Source organism: Paramisgurnus dabryanus, chromosome 4 (assembly GCF_030506205.2).
Source record: "Paramisgurnus dabryanus chromosome 4, PD_genome_1.1, whole genome shotgun sequence".
NCBI classification, from domain to species: domain Eukaryota; kingdom Metazoa; phylum Chordata; class Actinopteri; order Cypriniformes; family Cobitidae; genus Paramisgurnus; species Paramisgurnus dabryanus.
In genome coordinates, this window is record NC_133340.1 from 13414117 (window position 1) to 13430507 (window position 16391).

Here is a 16391-nt window from a genome sequence, read left to right on the forward strand (position 1 = left end):
CGATAGCATTTCAACACTTCACTTACATGTTGTCAGCACAACTGCTGACATCTCTAAACACACACATTGTCAGCATAACTCACAAAAATTGTGGCATTTACAAGTGAAAATCGTTAAGGCTTCAACAACTTCACAGCCCATATGTTTAGTGATGGTTAGTTGAAAAAGATAATTAAATACTAGTAAGATCCTATGCAAACTACGGAGCAACTATTAATCCTGAGATGCTATGGATTCTCTGCTCCCAGACCAGTGCTCAATCCTTTATTTAATCCTTTCTGGTGCAGTGAACTTGGCTGCTCAGCTTTCAATATCCTTGGATTTCAAACACATTGGCATAGCAAGCAGATGTTTCAGGATTCTGAAAGGCCAGAAACTAATCGAAAACTGTCCAGAGGTGTTGTTTTGAGACTACAACTACACCAGTTTAGATTTTCACGATCTCATAAACAAATGAAAAAATAAAATAATAAATAACAACAATATAAAGCATTGTCTCAAGTTTAAAGATCACGAAAAAATATTTTTCAAGATACAGCATCTATATCACGAGTGATGTTTGAAAACAATTTTCCCTTTAACATTTAAACATATTCTTGTTTAATACGTAAAAACATCAAGTGGTGGAACAAATGTGAATGTAGTCACATCACATAATTGAAGAGAGCTGCTGATCATGTGTCACCCAAATGGACGACAAGTTTAGGGCTTCCCTGTTGTGTTACTGTTCTTTGCTTCTGTATGTTGGCATTATCTAACCGTTCAAATATTGAGGGATTGTATTGTTTCGTATTAGTACCAGATGGTTAGGGCTGGGACTAAGAAGGGTAGCTGTAAACCATATATGATATATAGTGAAGGCTATACAGAGTTAATTCCTCCTAGTGAAGCCTACATGTGGACAACAAATCTGAGGGATGCCGTTTAATACCGCACACTGCACATCAAATCTCAAGTGTATTGTGTGTCTAAATTTGTTTTGGGTGTCATTTGCTGTGGAGGCCATAAGTTGAACACATATGGTCCAGATGTTGACAATTCTGTGAAACTGCTCATGTGAAACACTGACTGATCTGATCTGAACAGCTGTGAATCTTAATGCTTTACAGTATGATTAAAGTACTGATACTGTACACATGCTAAGGGATTGTTGCTCCTGATAACACCAAAAGATTGCATTACAGCGGTCTCAGTCCATCCATGACCTTGACACACAGCCATGAAGCTCTACTGGTAACATCTTTGTGCGATATCATTTCTCATTTTAGCGCTATCTTATTACATGTCAGCAAGATAGCTGTGTTTTTTACATAAAATCATGCAACATAATGTAAAGAATGTTCTTTCAAAATGACACCTTGATTTATTTAAAGATCAGCAAAATGACATTGAAAGCAACGCACCTGGCCCAAAATTTACTTTGGCAGAGAAACAAGAATTAAACGATCTGTTGCTAACATTGTATACATTAAACGTTAGCTCAGTAATGGTTGATATGCTTTAGCTATGTTTTGAACTAAGGTTTGGGCCACAGAAGCTGTTTGTTTATTTTGTTGTTTGTGTATGCATAGATAACAGTAAACAAGGAGGCAGTGTTATTTTTAAAAGTAATGCATTACAATATTAAGTTACTCCCTAAAAAAGTATCTAATTGCGTTACTTAGTTACTTTTCATGGAAAGTAATGCTTATGTTACTTTTAAGTCACTTTTGCATTACTTTTTCTTACTTGGCTGAGGCTTGATCTCTTTCAGGCCTTCCAGGTGTTTTTTATGATCGCAAAAATGTCAAGCTCTGACCTGCCATCTCCGTTTCTGACTCAAACTGTCCCCGCTCAGGTGCACAGAATGTGTAATTCTACTTTAATATGTTCAGTTTAATTCAGTACATTACTTTATTTTTAAATTGAATTAATTAAACTGAAAAGTAACTTGCATTATTTTTTTTTTAAAGTAACTCAGATATTAATGTGTACATTTATAAAGTAATGTGTTACTTTACTCGTTACTTCAGTAGTAATATTATTACGTATACTTAATGCAAGTTACTTGTAATGCGTTACCCCCAACACTCCAAGGAGGGAACCAGCAGCCCATTTGCATTTAAAGATACACCCAAAAACAGCACACCCAAAAATGGGCCTTTACAACAGGTGTTACATATTGAACAGAACATACTGCTGGGTTAAAATTGAACCAATGCTGGGTTGTTTTAACCCAATCGCTTGTTTGCATAAAAACAACTCAACATTGGGTAATTTTTAACCCAGCATTGGGCCATTTTTAACCCAGCATGTGTTCTTTCCAATATTTACCCAGCATAGGTTAAAAATAGCCCAGACATTTTAAAGTGTAATAAATGATCTATAGATGGATTTCAGTCATGTGACCTTTTACGTCATGCCACCATCTTGAGGACCTACCGAGTACCAGTAGGCTATTGACAAGCATTGGCTACCTTGGTACGATTTACGGATTTCTTATCTTTTACTGTTTATGATTCTTACGGATACAGTAAAGGGCTACGAAAGACAACATAATAAACGCTACTTTAAAAAAAAATATATTGGTTAGGGTGTGCCTACTCGATCCCTGATGCGTTCTTCCAGCCGCTGTCCGCTGCTACCGAACTACCACTATTTTACAACATAAGAAGGCGCGACACAACATGAAACTTTGCTCGAAGTATCACCTGGATATCTACACATGAACGCGAGCATTGAGAACATTGTTTGTGTACACAGAGTTTACTAAAAAGAAAGGTTTTGTACAACTGACGTTGGCTGTTATGGTGTCCCCTCGTCATCTCTGCCAGACGTAAATAATCGATTTCCGAATGCAAATTAATGAATCTCATATGAGGCTCCTTTTTCAACTAGAAGGTCAATATTGTATTTCACTTGCGACAAAGCAACGAATTATCGGTGCATTTTTATGGAACTATGATTTAGGAGATATTCATATTTACTCTCCTCCCTACTTACGTCGCAATTGGAGATCGATACATCTTGACTGGGAAGAAGGCGGCAAGCGGACGCCAAATCATCCAAAGTCAGTTGTTCAAAACCTTCTTTTTAGTAAACTCTGTGTTCACAAACAATGTTCTCAATGCTCCAGTTCATGTGTAGAGACACAGGCGATACTTCGAGCAAAATATCATGTTGTGTTGAGCCTTCTTAGTGTTGTTAAAATAGAGATTTTGATGCTCACAGCATATTGATGCATAGCTTCTAGTTCTTTTGCGACCACTTCAGGTCCTCAAAATGGCGGAAGACAAGTGAGTGACGTCAGCTGATATTCATGTATAGGAAATTTGGACCTGAAAATTCAAAGGCACATTCTGAGGACACATGAAACTATTTGTTGAAAAACTGCCATATTAGTTGACTTTAAATAATAGTAAGGTTATGTCAAAGATTGAAAAAATAAAATAAAATAAAGTAAAATAAAATAAAAAATAAAATAAAATTTTAAGTGTTTTCTTTTTTAATAAATAATAAGAAACTGCACTTGATCGCAAAGACCAGTTTGTTTATTTGATTAAATGCCTAAGAGTCTTATATCCTACTTGAAAAATGAATATTTATGAAGAGATAGAGTCCATTCTGAGAAAGGAAAGGATTTGTCAAAAGCACCGTCTCTTTAGATATAATTATTTCATAGTGAGCATGCTGTCTCACGGCGCATGACTTATTCAGAGCAAGCTGAGGGAGGAAGGCGACAAGGCTCTTTCAGTGTCCATGTGCGTGTGTGTGTTTATGAGTGTGGCAAACATTTGCAGCGGCAGAGAATGTTGAGACATTTGCTGAAAGCATATCTCCTTGTTCCTGATCATAGAAAGTTCTTTGCTGAGCACACCTGCTGTCGGTTTCTATTCAAGCATGATGGCATACAGTATAATGGACAAACAAATCCCTAAGGGAGGAGCTACACAGGTAGGTAAAAACAATAAGTGCCACTCACTTTCTTAATGCCTGGAGGATTATATATGACTACTTGCAGTGTTCGAATTATGTCAAAGCTTATGAGGGGTCCCCTAGCTAAGCCCCACCCCCTGGCCAAGCCCCACCCCCTTATCATAGGATCGCTGTGATTTCACAAAGTAAGATGTGATCGTCCTTGATCAGTAATCATCTGATCCTGGTTTTAATCAAAGAAACCCCAAATTACCCTTAACTCAAACTCTAATACATTTTTTACCCCTCAAATTAGTGTGAAACACTGGCAAGGGCAGAAATTTTACACAGAATAGGGGTGAAATAGGGTGGAACTCATTTTTAAATTACATAATTTTACTATACAGTATAGTAGTGGTTAAATGGATTACATTGCGTTTTTTGAGTCATAGATCGAATACTTTCAGATCAGCAAAACTGGGGGAGGGAAAATAACATAAGAACAAATTAAGAAATTATGAGCATAAAAAATAGAAAAGAACAAAGTTACAAATAAAGTAAGATATATTTAGGTACATAAATAGAATCAAATGAATAATAACACTGTCTTCTTCATCGAATAATTAATCTGTTTTTAGATACAGAAGTGATTTTCCTTTGTTTTCTGTTGTTTAATTAATATAAATGACAGAAACACAAGCAGATAAGAACTGCTACTTTCAGACCAACACAAACATCTGATTTCTTTCTGAACTGATTGCACTTACTTTAAAACATAACTGAATGTTTTCATGAGAATAGGTGCCAAGACTGTGGTATTTCCAAATAATATTGTGTTTGCATGCTTTAGGAATTGCGCGTCTCCGTGCGTCCGCTTATGAGTGGCATTTAAGTATGTGTGCGCGACGTGTCCTTGTCTTTGCGCACATAAAACAGCCCACTTTAACATCTTCCGCTCAAATTTTTTAAAATCGCTTGCATGTTAACATTTGCAAGGTTTAAAAAAACACATGCAAAAGATACTTTCTATAAATATAGTTATTTATTTCTGAATGATGCGTATTTGAGCGATAAACAGGGACAGACGAAATATGCTGACTTTTTTTGCCTTATCTCTGGAAATGTTTTTGAAAAATCTGCGGAATTCTGCAAAATGATTTTAAATGTTTTAAAAATTATATTAGATAATTTAAGCTATAAATATTACAAAATTGCATCTAAAATAATTACTTTTTAAAGGCTTAAAATGAAAATGAATACACAAAAGCAATGAGTCCTCTGAATTAAACCGGACCAACATGAAGCAGATAATGTGCTTGTCAAGATAGAATTATAGTTTGTATATAAAATGACATGTATTGTTTATTTTGTTATATAATATAGCAGCATAAACAAGCTTGTATTAATACGTTCTCATTATGAATTAAGCACGTATGAAGATAATTTCATCATTTTTACAACGCAATGTAAACTTCATATTTAACATAACAAGAGAATTCATCTTGTAAACGGATTTCAAATGATGATGTGCTGCTGAGTGCCGACTGTCGCGTCACATAGATGACAATTACAAGTAAGATCTGCTTAACTTAGTGATAAGTTTTATTTCATCTGAAATATCAAATGGTTCGTGTTCTCTATCATTAAAAACAATCACAGCAAACACGCACAGGGTTTATGTACTTGTCAATGCCGCTCACAAACGAAGTTGAGACTATCATTTATTATCATTTAAGCGTGATTTCTTCTGCTTCCCCAATAAAATATTTTGTGTGACTGGGTGGACCAGCCGTCAGACTGAGAGGATAGATTTGCCACTGTTTGTCTGTCAATTCCTCCAGAAAACAGCATGAGGCGCACTTGCGAGTTTATTTATTTCAGACAGAAGTCATTTGAATTAGTTTATTGCGAAATTGGGACAAATAAAGACAGTTTCGCTTTGTGACACGCAACATGAGAATTTTAAATTCATGTAGTATTTTAATTTTAATAAAAACCAGGGGACCCCCCTAATTTATATTTTTGTGCTTTATGGGGGGTCCCTTAAGGCTTATAGGAGGTCCGGGACCCCCCCAGACCCCCTTCAATTCGAACACTGACTACTTGTATACAATCACCCTAGACCTCACTGCATCGGAAGCTTGGATGCTTTCTCTTGACCTCCAGTGTGAACTGCTCGCTCTTCCTCTGATGTAATTCACCCCAAGGGCTGATGTTCATTCACATTGCTGCCTCCATTTCTGCTTGTGAAAACCTGCACTACACCATCCGCAAACCCTTTACAGGTTTAATACTGAACGTTTTCCAGAGATGTGCTACTGTGTTATCAAGTGTGTAAATCATTTAATTTATTAAGCCTCTGGCACATAAAACCATTTCACAATGCATTACTTAAAACAAAGATCAGATTTAGCCTGGAAAAAAATTAAGAATTAAATTCAAGCTTAATGTGCTCATTAATCCATCATGTTGGTGAATTTAAGATTACAGGATGACTCCCGAAAAGCACAAAAACAAGTTTGTGTCCCCCCTGACATCTTTAGCATGTGGACAATTAACAGCGTCCTAAGGAATTGAATTTAGATGCGGTACAAGATGCATGAGAGCAGAAATGTTCGCTCTGTGCAAAGCACAAACTCTCTTAATGTCTGTTATAACATGTCCATTAGATCTGAACTGTGCGCTTTAATGACAGCCTATTAGTGCGATAATTAAACCCTGCAGAAACAACCAACACAGTTCTGATATAATTGCAGTGATTTATAATGGGTTAACACTACTTAGTGGCATTCTGGATATAATTTGATTGTGAATACATACCATAGTTGTCTCTGCGATGGAGCCAAAACTGTTAATAAATATGTTGCATGATACATTCACAGGTGGACCTGGAGAATTTAGAAAACAAGGGATAGAAGAGAATTCATATTTCATTTACAAATGTACTCTGTCTACATACTGTAAGGATGGTTAATCTATGTACAGATATACATGGGCATCGGTCAGCACATGTTAAAAATTACTGTGCATTTTACTAAAATACGTTTTTTTCATGCAATTAAAGTAAATGGTGACTAAAGACAGGTAATCTCTAACATTTTGTTTATCATCTCCTTTATATGTGTTCCACATAAGCAAGTAAGAAAACTGATTTGAAACTACGTGTTGTTTAAATTATGATGAAATTCCTTTTTGGATGAACTATACCTCTACAATTAGAGGTGGGGTTATCTAATTTATTGTTTAACCCTTGTGTAGTGTTCGGGTCTGTGGGACCCGTTTTGAATGTTTACTGAAAGAAAAATTATGCAATTAATTGTTGTTTCAACCTCAGATTCATTGGCCTTGGCTCATTTTCTATGAAGAACATAAAAATAAACAACTTTATAATTAATGTACACTGTACACCCCCCCTACACATTTATATTACATATGTGGTGTTCGGGTCCACTGGACCCGGGGTTAATAAAAGTGTAAAAATTGATTGTGCTATGTAACTTCACTCTGTTTTTCTCCTACCTGGGACTGATGTGAGTGCATGAGTGTGTTTGTATACATGTCTGTACATATGTGATGGATGCATGTCAGAGTTTTCTCCTTCTGCTTTTGCTGTAACGCCGCAAGGATACAACATGTTATATGCCGTGCATGAACATTTGTCTGTACCTACTGTCCCAAACACTTTACCTTCTGTCTAACAGGAACCATTCTACATTTTACCATTATAAAAAATCCATAGTTTTATTTTAGTAAAAGAGTAGTAATCATGGTTATTTGGTATATTGATTACCATTTGTAAACCCATGGGTTTACCACAAAACCTATGGTGTGTGTACCTGCTATTTATCACGTTTTGGGGACCAAATGTCCCACAAAGATGTGTGTGTGTGTGAGAGAGAGAGAGAGAGAGAGAGAGAGAGAGAGTGAATAATAGAGAAAGTAAAATATTATCCATGTATTTTCATCATTCTAAGTTGTGGCCAATAGCAACACATTGTACTTCAATGTGTGTGGACCAGATGGACACAGTTTATGTGTATAAAATGCAAGAAATGCATACACAACACAGCTACACATTAAAAATTTGCTTCTTATGTGTTGTGTTGGCTGGCATGAACAGGTTATGTGTTTAGTGTGGATGATGTCTTATGATACGGCATCTGTTCAGTTTGGGGCCTATGCTGTGTAGACTGACACAAATGTGTACAATTTCAAAAAGTTCAAAGAATTAAACATCAACAGTGATGAAAAACTTTGTTTTATTTATACTTATTTAAGATAAATATGATTTTTCCCCCAATATCTGGATCAGAATAGAATTTCCTTCTTTTATTTCATATTACCACAAAAACGAATGGCACTTTAGTTTATAAATAGTCCTCTACCAGTGGTAAATGACCAATATTAACCATAAATTCTGTCTATATTACTTGCAATAAGGCTAAAGTTAACATCTGTAAACAATATTACATAAATTTGTATGAATGCATTGGTTTAAGATACTAATAATGCTCTGGGTCCACCAGACCCACAAACATCGTCTAAGTAACAAAAATACGAACACCACACAAGGGTTAAAATTTATATTATTTTACTGTTTAAATTGCATTTAAATTGATAAACTTCCCCACTTCGTATTCTCATCCATAGCAATATTGCTCTCTAAAAGAATTTTGGAGCATAATTCGATGCATCTGTCAGTAGTACGTCTTAACCAGTCTTGACATTCATCATTCACATCCACCATAATTCTCTGCTTCGAACATTGGGTTATTTTTAGCCGTTGCCCTAAATCTTTCCAATAACTCTTTATATGGACATTTATAAAATAGTTGCTTCTACGGGAAAGTCCTATGCCAGTTAATAATTTAAGAAAGCCGTGATTGATTAATGGTTTAGGTTTTGGGCTACTCTATAACTGAATAATGGAAGTTCATCAGAAAAATCTAACTGAAACAAACTTGAAGCAACTGTGAAACTGTATTAAAAGTTTCATTGCATGCAACCAAATTAACATCTGCATTGTTGCATCATAAAAAGATAAAGTATGAAAAATGCAAAACAGTCGTTTATAACCACAAAAGAAAAGGAATAACAAATAAAATTAAATGGGATGCTTCTTTTAAATACAGAAGAGAGTAAAAAAAAAGAAATGAAGGTGTTTGTATACTACCTTTAAAATTGGGCCTAATTCTGGCATCATAACCTGAGGTTCTTCCCATAAGCTTGTCGAGGAAGTCAGAGGGTGACATAGGTGGTGATCTTCCTCGAGGGTTTTCTGGTTCTTTGGATGCTACCAAACTGAAAAAAAAGGTATTTTAGCAAATTGTCTGCGACAGTCACCAAGGCTTTCAATGCAAGGGGTTTTACTAATATCATCTGACATCAAATATTCAGATTTTCTATATGAGGTTTATACAACGCTGTTAAATAAGTCAACCTCATTTAGATAAGAAATAGAAGTCTGTAAATCACATCTGGCACCTACAGTATTTAACAAATTGTCCATCTTGAACATAGATTTAGCATGATATAATAATGCCCATAGAGCAGATTTGCTTTTCCACTGCAGTAATGCAGCCACTGTAGTCACATAATAAACACATACACCTGTTGCTTAACAATACCATTCAGGATTAGCTAACATTTTTGTATTGCACAAAATGGTATACAAGTTAAACCTTAAAAACTCTATCTAATTTAATTTTGTGTGCTAACATATTTAAAGTGCACTGATCGTATGTGGCTATAAACAGTTGTTGGCTTAAGAGTAATGAATTTGACTCTATTGAACTCTGTGGACAAAGAAACATATTGTGCAATACAAAGCAAAACTGCCACCATAAGTCTGTATTTACTTTGCAGAATGAGTGAAAGACAATTTTCTCCAGGTATTATTTTCTACAATGAACTTTCGCAGTAAATTGAAGTTCTGTCAATATAGATAAACAGATAAAGCTTGAAGGATGATTTATGTCTTGCCAATTTTCCAATGTTGAAAGGTGTTAGCATGGACATTAATGTCTGTCTTAGCTTGTCTGATTACTTATTTAGTTGTTGCGTGTAGTGGTGGCCACAGACTATACTTAAAAACACATTTTTGAAAGGCTGTAGAAGTGACACTGCATTGATCTACAGCATTCAACACATCATAAATGCATTTTCAGGAATGTGTGGCCATTTCATTTAATTGATATTTTTGCCTAATTATGAGAGAGATGCCACAAAGGCGAGGAAAGTTGTGGGCGAAAATCCATTAAGAACATCTGTGCTCTTAATCATTTATACTTTGTTGTTATTGTTCGGAGCTCATCAAAAGGCAGGATTATTTGAAAAGAATGAAAAGATTCATCCGGGGAAAATAAGTGCAAAGCATTGAAAATGCATAACAACGACAAGGAAATATCATCCAGTTCAATCCAATCCAAGTTTCAAAATGCTTTTCCCCCCAAAATGCACAATATGTTCGAAGAGAATTAACAAAATGACATCACTTTATAATTGTTTAAAACAGCAATATACAAAAATAAATAAATACATTTATTAAATACAGAGATCTACTAAAGTGGGTAAATGGTTTAAAAGGACATTTTCAATTTCTGTACATAATTGATTTTATTTTTAACTATGTATAAATCATTTATAAATGATTTAATATATAGCTGCTCATTGTGTGGGTGTTTTTCAAATGTTAATCATTATTCACATGTGACACAATTTGTTAGATGTCAAATGTAACATATTGACAGTATGGTTAAAACTAGTTACATCTTTGACATTTGGCCCATTGTTCTCTCAAGCAGTATGACGATAGTTTAAAAAAAACACACCATCATTCTCGTCTTTTATTTTTATTTTTTTGCTGACCATAAGTCAAAGGTCTGTCTGTGACATTAAGATTAAAAGCAAATAAGCTCTCATAGGACAAGATTAAAATTACTTTCGAAATGACTTTGTTAAAATAACACTTTCTCCATCTCATAAATTGAACGAAGCACACAAATACTCAACACACTGACACACACATTCACACATGCTGTCGGAAACACGCACAATTTTGTGGTTGCTTTGCTGAGCATGGATCAGCTTTGCTTGCGACTGTTCATAGAGCGTATTCTTTTGTTGCCAGTTATTGTCTTGTTTACTCTTTCTCATTTTTATGTGGTTTTTAGGTCTATTGATTTTGTTTCAAAGCTCTAAAACAAAGGAAAGTCAGACCAGATTAAAGACACTTGGCTGGACAACACAAAGGATTAAGCTAATTTACTGTCTACACTTCATCAATGGCTAATCACAGAGAAAGATCACAGTCTCTCATAAGTATAAAGGCCATGTTTAACATCTTTCCAAGCCTGTGCTCTGTTCACTGTGGGTCTTTTTCTGTATCAAACAATTGTAAAGCTCAGATACAAAATCCTCAAAGTGAGTCTGACATGTTTTCTTGTAAATAAGCATTTTTTTATCAGACTTCTAATGGATTCTGCCAACAAAGTGGTATTTCTGAATGGCCCGAGGCCGGGATTAAACGGATTGTAAGCGAAAGTATTTGAAGAACGTGTAATAGCCTACCTGCTGAAAGCATTTGGCTGATATCATTATAAAAATTTTGTTGGAGGTGGTTGTTAACGGCAAGCCAATCAGCGAAGAGCATGTCCAGTTTGACACTCAGGGCCTGATTTACTAAAGGGGGCAAATTAGCGTGAGAGCGCAATTCCAAAAAAAGCACCAATGCTTGATTGATAATCTGTGGGTTATTAACTAAGAAGGCGCTAATTAAATAACACAGGCGCAACAGCTGATTTTCCATAATGACCAACGCAATCTACTTAAAGCAGCGCAAATTAGTTCAGGGTCGCAAATAAGCAGAGCTGATGCTCCTCAGGTGCGGGTGATCTACTAACGCCTTATGTGCTTGAGTTCAGCACCACAGACATTACAGCTGAAAATGCCATTCACAGGTGTGAAATCCCAGCAAACAAAGCCATAGTACACTGAAAATAAGATAGTTAGTTTACACTTTTTAAACACCTAAGCTCCGAAAGCTTAGGCAGCTGACTTTTTGTTTCGCTGTCTCAAGAGGCAATAATCCCTTTCACACATACAGTCTTTACTGGTAATTTACTGGTAAAATTACCAGTAATTTACCACACCCTCTGTGAAGTCTATGTTGCAAACAGTGTTATTGAAAACGCAGTTTCGGTTTGACATCGCCTAATGCAATGTTGTTTGGTCACGAGCAATTTCGCGACCATCAGCGTTTACCACAGATGTAAAAACAACTAAATACGGACCGTTGATATGAACGATGTGGATTGTTTACAAATAAAACACTGAGCTCCCCGGGCGCCACAGATAACTTCCGCTTTCTCGCTTTTGGACGCAGCCCTGGTATTGTGTGACTTCTTTTAGTGACTCCTCTTTAATTTCTTCCAGCAAATGAAAATAACATGGCTTGGCAAACAGTACTGTTGAATATAGTGTTAATTTTGTCAGACGAGACGAGACGAAATATGTTCGTCAACGACCTTTTTTTCCATGACTAACACGAAACGATGACGAGACTACACACATATTCAAAAACGCTGACTAAGACTTAATGCATGCATTTTTGTTGACAAAATAGACGAGACTAAAATGTTTTGCATAAAATAAAAACTAAGATAAAATCTCTCTTCATTTTCGCCTTCAATCGTCTCTACTACATTTTATGCAATGAGGTCATATTTAAATGTGAATTCATTCATAAAAAGACTGCATGCTCTTATTATGAAACTGCGCGTCTGTCATAACTCCAGACAAGCTCGCGCTGCTGAAATCTCAATGCTAAGTGTTCACAATATAACATCCATTAGCAGTTAGTCTTCAAACGTATTACATATGAGAAATATTGATATTTCTCCGTTGTTTCCATTGGATTTTTGTAATCTTCATATGGTTTTTCAACAATTGCACGCACACGCAGCGCGATTCTACTATTGAAAAGGCATACGCGATCAGGTCAGTAAGAGTCTCATGTGTAAAATGAGCCCACACACTTTATGATTAATATTTCACAAACAGCTAAAACGTTTAGTGTTATGCAGCATTGTGTTGATGTTTTTGTGTCGTATTCTCGTGTACCTGTTGTCTTCAGTAACTTAGACGGCTTGTCTTTCTGATCCACATTCGCTATTTACCAACATTGTTGATGTACCTTATATTATTCAAGTATTCTGAATGTACAGTATATTGTGATGACAAAAGATTATTAGTAACTGATCGCTGTCTGGGTGCTTTCCTATCGCCCATCACTGAATGAATGGTGACGCAATTTACACGCAATAGAGATACGTCACCGCCATTAACAAAGTTGCATTCAACAAAAATCATTCAACAAGTGTAACCAATATTTGAGATGTGTGTAACCCTATTTGACTAAATTGGTTATCAGAAATAATCTCAGAAATAATTTCTTTTTAAAAAGACAAAAATGTTTTAACTAAAACTTGACTAAGATATATTAAGTCTTCTTTTGACTAAAATAACAAGACTTTTAGTTGACTAAAACTAGACTAAAATTACGAGACTTTTAGTCGACTAAAGCCCGAATACACTGCACGATTTTTGCCCTCCTATAAGATCATTACCTTATCACACTGTGCGACATGGCTCGTTTAAACTCGGGTACGAGAGGCATGTAGACTGTACGATGATGACACAGAAGCTTCGGCGGCAGCGTCACACAGTGGCGGCTCCAGAGATTTTCTGATGCAGGTGCTATGGGGATGCTCAACACTTAAGAGAATGTGCTTTAAATTTTGGGGCATTTTATTAAGGAGGTCGCATCGGACCACCCTTTATACACGCGTTCACGCATTAACTAGCCTATACTCGTTCCACGACTATGTAAAAGTATTCAACACAAGGGCCATAGTTACAACATACATAAGCCTGCCAATGTAAACCTCTGAAAATAATATTTCACAGATCTGTCACAGTCTAGCCCTGAATACAACGGAGCAGCAAACGCAGCAACAGACACTCTGCACGCTTCGGCTTAAAATGCTCAGATCACGAAATCACACAGCCAGTTACCAACACTAGTGATGAATCAGCATTGTTTCTATTGTTGGAGCATCATAGGGTGACCATACATGCCATTCTTACCGGACCCGGACGCGTCCTGTCCAGGATTTCGGGTGCATCTTCTGGAAGTCGTATTTGTCTGCTGCATACGTCATAGAGGATTATTATTATTATTACAGAAAAGCAACCGTTACATTTTAAGGTAAGAATGAAACTACGATTGTATATCTTATGTTTTTAACTGAATGGCGTATGCGGTCAACAAATATGACTTCCAGAAGACGCACCGAAATCCTGGATAGGACACGTCCGGGAAGAATGACACGTATGGGCAACCTATTGATGTAACAATGCAGAGCCAGGATTTGTTCTTTAAAAACCAAATTAATTCAATTTGTAATAGCCAACAGAGGGGAAAATCAAGCACTTATCATAGACGTCTTCACATCAAAACAGCATCATCAATGATGTTGACGCAGTCAAGGGTCCTCTTTCTCTCCGTATTTATAGCCAAAAGTGCCAGATTACTGGTCCTAGTGTGTCCACTGCTGTTCCTCGGGTAGTTTTTGGTGTATCCATTTTGGTGTATTTTACTTGGCTAAATTTCTAAACTCGCTATCAAAAACAAACTGCCGTGCGCTAAGGTCAAAAGTTCACCGGGCGCTGCACCCATTGGCCAAAGAAGATCACATGTTTGGGCGTCATGATATTTTAGCTAAATATATATTTTTTAATTATTATTTAACTCCCTTTTTTAACAACACGAAAACACTATTCAAACATGACATTAAAATATAAATATAAAAAATTACAGACATTTCTTGGGGGTGCTGGGTCGGGTGCTATTGATATTATAGCCAGAGCTACAGCACCACCTAGCTCCTCCCTGGCGCCGCCACTGGCGTCACACATTGCGCAAAGTCACCAGCATGCGCTCGTGGTAAACAAATACCGGCGCGCAGGTCGTAGCAGCAAACACACTGTGCGTTGATCATGCTGAATTTCTGACACTGTCAGAAAACTATCGTAGGCTATGTTTGGACGCAAGACCGGGAAAACGGCCGTCTTTGAACCTCTCTCACTGTATGACATAGGACCACTGATGAAGAGCCACGATCACAGAAATCGCGACGATTGTTTCACGATGGCAACCTTTCATCTGGGACAGCCAATAATCGTGCAGTGTATCCCGGGCTTAAAACTTGACTAAGATACCTTGAGTTGTCTTTTGACTAAAACTAGAATAAAATGATGAGACTTTTAGTCGACTAAAACTTGACTAACAAAAAAAGATATGCACAAGACTAAGACTAAGACTAAATTAAAAATAGGTGACAAAATTAACACTAGTTGAATAATATTTTCCTCTGGTATTCCAAATAAACTGTTAAGTGTTGTAATATCCTCTGCTTTGTACCACACGCTCTCAGATCTCTGCGATGCCTCTTCTATTAGCAACAATTGCAGCCTTTTTAACACAGTCGTTGTTTAACAACAAAATGATGGTCCCTTAAGGTTTAAACTGGGCACCTGTAATCAAGGGCCGCAGTCATCCAGGCACAGTTCCTGAAGAAGACCGAGTTTTGCGGGAAATTCACAGAGATGTGCGTTCCTCTTTATGGTTCTGTGAACCCAGACACATCAGCATTTGGCTTTCTGGCATATTTGGGACTTTCACAACAGGTAAATAGCAGCAATATTAGTTATATCCATAATGAAATAATTACGTAGAAATTTGACAAATTGTTGTTGACGGTGTGCGTGAAGATGTTTCTAAGCACACGCATAAGGTGAACAAAAAATTTCTGTGAGTAATCTAAAATGAGGAACGCAATGTTTTGCTTTTGGTGTGAACACAGCATAAGGCTATAAACGGTGTGTCTTAGCAGTGCTGGGCCCAACCTAACTAGGCCTGACTAACTGTTCTAGCATGTAAACAATTCACCTTCAATTTTTGGTCAAGGTACAGGAGTTCTTGAACCTCCAATTAAGCAGCACCTTCTCTGCAGAGAGAGCCAAACTGTCTGCATCTCTCTTTCTCATTTTCCCTGAAACCCTGACAGGAAGAAACACTGCTACGAAACCCTTCAGCTATGGATTTGCTTTTCCAAACCCATGAAGAAGTCACCTCTGGGTCCACATGTCTTAATGGCCTCCTTCGACCCCAGATGTATTGCCCTTGCACTCCCCTTTCCCTCCCACTAATACCCAAGGAGGACTTGAGACAGTTACCATGGAAACCAAGCCCAAGGATGCATCAATGGTGGTCAACAGAGCGAGGTAGACACACACTGGAGCAGATCAAAAGGGATTGATAAGATAACTGAATTCTACATTGGTGCACTGAAGAATTGGTAACATATTACACACACACACACACACAAACTTTTTTCATTGTTGGGATTGTCCATAGACGTAATGACTTTTATAAT

At 36.7% G+C, this 16391-nt stretch overlaps 1 protein-coding gene across 1 annotated transcript in view; it reads right to left on the bottom strand.

The window, feature by feature from the left end:
- The window catches only part of glra3 (glycine receptor, alpha 3), a 66904-nt gene that overhangs the window by 24419 nt on the left and 26094 nt on the right, over positions 1-16391 (bottom strand). The window contains exons 2-3 of the mRNA XM_065265543.1: positions 9068-9195; positions 6715-6782 (exon numbers count right to left, since the gene is read on the bottom strand). Of these exons, the coding sequence (XP_065121615.1) occupies positions 6715-6782; positions 9068-9195 (196 nt within the window). The remainder of the gene's footprint in view (positions 1-6714; positions 6783-9067; positions 9196-16391) is intronic.